Source organism: Nannospalax galili, unplaced genomic scaffold, assembly GCF_000622305.1.
Source record: "Nannospalax galili isolate Female #2095 unplaced genomic scaffold, S.galili_v1.0 scaffold622, whole genome shotgun sequence".
In the NCBI taxonomy this organism is placed as follows: Eukaryota; Metazoa; Chordata; class Mammalia; order Rodentia; family Spalacidae; genus Nannospalax; species Nannospalax galili.
Window position 1 is genome coordinate 521,132 of NW_008348570.1, and position 3,736 is coordinate 524,867.

Sequence of the window (3,736 nt, forward strand, 5' to 3'; positions counted from 1 at the left end):
CTGAATTGAATCTATCAGGCAGGGTTTCTTTTTGGGACCAGGAGCAGTTAAACAAGTGATGATTTTTACTGAATTGGTAGGAATCAATTATTTGTACCACAAAGTTAAATGATTTTAGGAGACTGTTTCTTCGAGCAGTAACTGCTCTGCTGGGCGTGTTCTTTAACATACCGTCAGCTGCTGCTGAACCATCCTTGTTTAAAGGAGAATTGAACTGGCAGTTAAACAACCTATTCAAAATTGTGGAACTGTCATTGACCTATCCCTGTGTGAAAGGGCTAGTTATTTTCTAAAGTCTCCATTAAGCCCATGCCTGCTCCTTAAGAATGGTTAGAATCGAAAAAAGCAGCTTTGGTTTGCTTTTCACAAGCTGGAAAGACAAGGGGACAGAATTCCCCTGGCTTTGTAACTGCTGTGTTCAGAAGTGTTTTGTATGTGGGTCATATAAGAACAGGGGCCTGCCATAAGTGTAATAGCCTCCTACCCGGTAAGAGAACATTCTCCAATCTTCCTTTTGAAAGAAACTTAAAACAAACTAGGTCAGTGTTAAATTCATTAGTGTATAAAGAAATGAACAGAGACACAAGATTTAACTAGGAGGGACTCCTCTATGGAATATGACCCAATGAACCTGGCCTATTCCTTCCAAAACAACACAAGAGGAGGCAAGTTCACAGCCTTAAGTTTAATTCTGGATCTGGAAAAATATGGCACGAAATAATTATAGTCCCTAGTCTCTCGGACAAAATAAAGAAAAAGGATGAGGCAACACTCTAAGTCTCAGAAGCCCAAAACATACAAAACATTCCTGAAAAAACCTCGCAAGAAGAGACGCTCTTGACTGAATTCTTCAACGTCTAGGAGAAAGGGAGAGTAGATGGTATATCTAGAACTCCAGCCTCTCTCATGCAGAAGGGCCAGTTTCCTCACTGAAATCACACCCAGAATTCCCCAATCAAAAGACTTTATATTTTACAGAATTAGCATAATTGGTCATAAGTAAAAATTCCATTGATGCCAGGTGTGGTACCACATGCCTTTAGTCCCAGCACTCGGGAGGCAGAGGCAGGTGGATTTCTGTGAGTTTGAGGCCAGCCTGGTCTACACAGTGAGTTCCAGGCCAGCTGGGGCTACAGGGAGACCCTGTCTCAAAGGACAAAAAGAAGATGCAAGCCAGGTTTTCCACTGATGTGAAAATATCCTACCTTCAAAGCATGAAAAATACTATAAACCACAGCATTGGAGCTAATTTTATTTTGTTCAGTAATCAGATAACGGGCTTATTACTGCTATTCCAAAGGGAAATAAGCATTGTACCTTAGATAGCTTCCAAAATAAGCAACAATATTTGGGTGTTTACAGTCTTTCATCATAATGATTTCTTGCTGCACAACTGCAAAGTCTTCACCTATAAAACACAAGCATGGTGGATGTTTAGTAGGTAAGTTTCAAAAATGTTCATTTACTTCAAAACATTAATTATATTTATTAGTAAATAAAATATAGTTATTGACTTATACATTAAATGTAACCTATAAGTTGATGGTATTACTTTTAACAATTTCAGTCCTGACTTGAAAGAAAATGTATCACCATGTTTAAAATTGTGAAATTCACTCCAGACTTTCTGAATTCTAACTTCGTTCTTCATTAAGGTGTAAAAGCTGACCGCAAAGGGCTGTTATAAATTCTAAATGGATTACTATATACAAAATGCTTAGCAGAGTACCTGGCCCAGAGTAAGACAGATATAAACATTTACTGTTAGTACTATTATACCCTGAAAATTGTCAGTACAATTTTCACTAGGAAATACTATTACTTTTCCCTTTATTACTAAATAATGTTTAGCCAATTGTGGTGGCACATACACTTGTAAGAGATGCTGAAGAGACAGGCAGGAGGATCGCTGAATTATATTGAAAATACTTTAGCATAGAGAGGGAATTCTTTTCTAAGTTAGGGCAGGACCCTTGGTTCACCAAGTGTGTCAAATGTACTTCCACAGGCTCTGCAGTGCTGGAAGCCCATACTCGGGCAGTCTGGGTCACAGATGATCCACATTCACAGGCCTCTCCTGTGCTTGGTGCCTTTTCCCAACATTGGTGGGATGAAAATGCACTCTGTCTGAGCCTGGTCAGACTTAGCAAATCATTTGTCTCCTTGTCCCTCCTTGTCCAGGATTCTTCCAAATAAGACTTGGCAATCCTACAGCACTGCATGCTGTGACTGCTAAAAGTCACTTGTCCGGGAGAAAGAGAAGTGCAGGGAGTGCGGATGTGAACCAGGAAGGGACAGGGAGAAAACAAAGCAGAAGTCCTAATCCTTAACCAAAGCAGCTCATGTTACTGATTCAATTTTTAGTATTATAACCCATGGATATCCTGATAAAATGTGTAACAGAGGCAAAGTGACAAACAGCATGTTTTACCCATGACCACTCAAATCCTAAGCACGCCCTGCCACTTCTGGCCTTGTAAATGGACTATTGTAACTGAACTAGCCTAAGCACAAATCATTTGAACCTGGACTCAACCCACCTTACTGTCCTGTCCTAGTTACAAAAGAAGAAGTAATGGAGAAGAGATAGCATGTTAGGGCCTTGATTTCTCTAATGGTATGAACAAAAAAAATACAAGTCTCCAAAGGGAGCACAGGGAATGTCTATGCTCTCAAAAATTCAGATCGGTTCTATGTGTCTATTTCATACCACTAAAAATTCCAGATTTTCAGTATATTAAGAAGAAATTCAAGTTAGAAGTAATAGTTATAATAAGACTATAGGATTAGGGGGCTGGGGAGATGGCTCAGCGGTTAAGAACACTGGTTGTTCTTGCAGAAGACCCGGGTTCAAATCCCCGCATCCACATGGCAGCTAACAACAGTCTGTAACTCCAGTCCCGGGGGATCCGGCAGCCTCTTTTGACCTCCATTGGCATTGCACGACACGGGTGCATTTACCTACATGCAGGCAATACACGCATACACATAATATAAAAATAATATTGGGAGGCAGAGACAGGCGGATCTCTGTGAGTTCAAGGCCAGCCTGGTCTACATAATGAGTTCCAGGACAGCTGGGGCTGCAAGGAGACCCTGTCTCAAAAAAGAAAAAAAAAAGTTTTCCTTAATGGGGCTGGAGAGATGGCTCAGAGGCTAAGAACACTGACTGCTCTTGCAGAAGACCCAGGATCAAATCCCAGCACCCACGTGGCAGCTAATAACTATTCGTAATTCCAGTTCCAGGGGCTCAGACAACCTCTTCTGTCCTCCAGCAGGCAAGATTTGCAGGAAGCTTTGCACGACACAGGTGCACTTACCTACATGTAGGCAATACACATACACACGTAAAATAAAAATAATAAAAAAAGCTTTCCTTAATGTCAAATTAATATATTCTTTATAAAGAATTTGGGAAGCACTACCTTCAGCAGGGGCTTCTCTTCTCAGCATCGCCACCTGCGCAGTGATCTTTGTACACATCACAGCCCTCGTTATGCTATGTCCATGCCTGTGTCTATGTTCTCACTAGAACGTCAAGTCCTCTTTAGCAGGATCGTGCCCCACGCATCTGTGGTCTTAGGATCTAATATATCATCTAATATACAACTGAATGAATCTATACACAACAGCATGTGATTCCTCTTTGAGGGTACTACAAATCAAGAACAGCAGCTTTTGGGTTTGTTTTATACAAGTATTAGCACTTTGTACTTTTGGTCATTTATTACTCTAC

General features: G+C 40.7%; 1 protein-coding gene across 6 annotated transcripts in view; it reads right to left on the reverse strand.

Annotated features, from left to right (window-relative positions):
* The window catches only part of Map4k3 (mitogen-activated protein kinase kinase kinase kinase 3), a 199,541-nt gene that overhangs the window by 117,919 nt on the left and 77,886 nt on the right, over window positions 1-3,736 (reverse strand). For all 6 annotated transcript variants that reach the window (XR_003851487.1, XM_008845504.3, XM_029569571.1 and 3 more), the window contains exon 3: window positions 1,318-1,408. Coding sequence is in view for 5 of the 6 variants with exons in the window: in XM_008845504.3 (XP_008843726.1) it covers window positions 1,318-1,408 (91 nt within the window). In the remaining variant the exon portion in view is untranslated. The remainder of the gene's footprint in view (window positions 1-1,317; window positions 1,409-3,736) is intronic.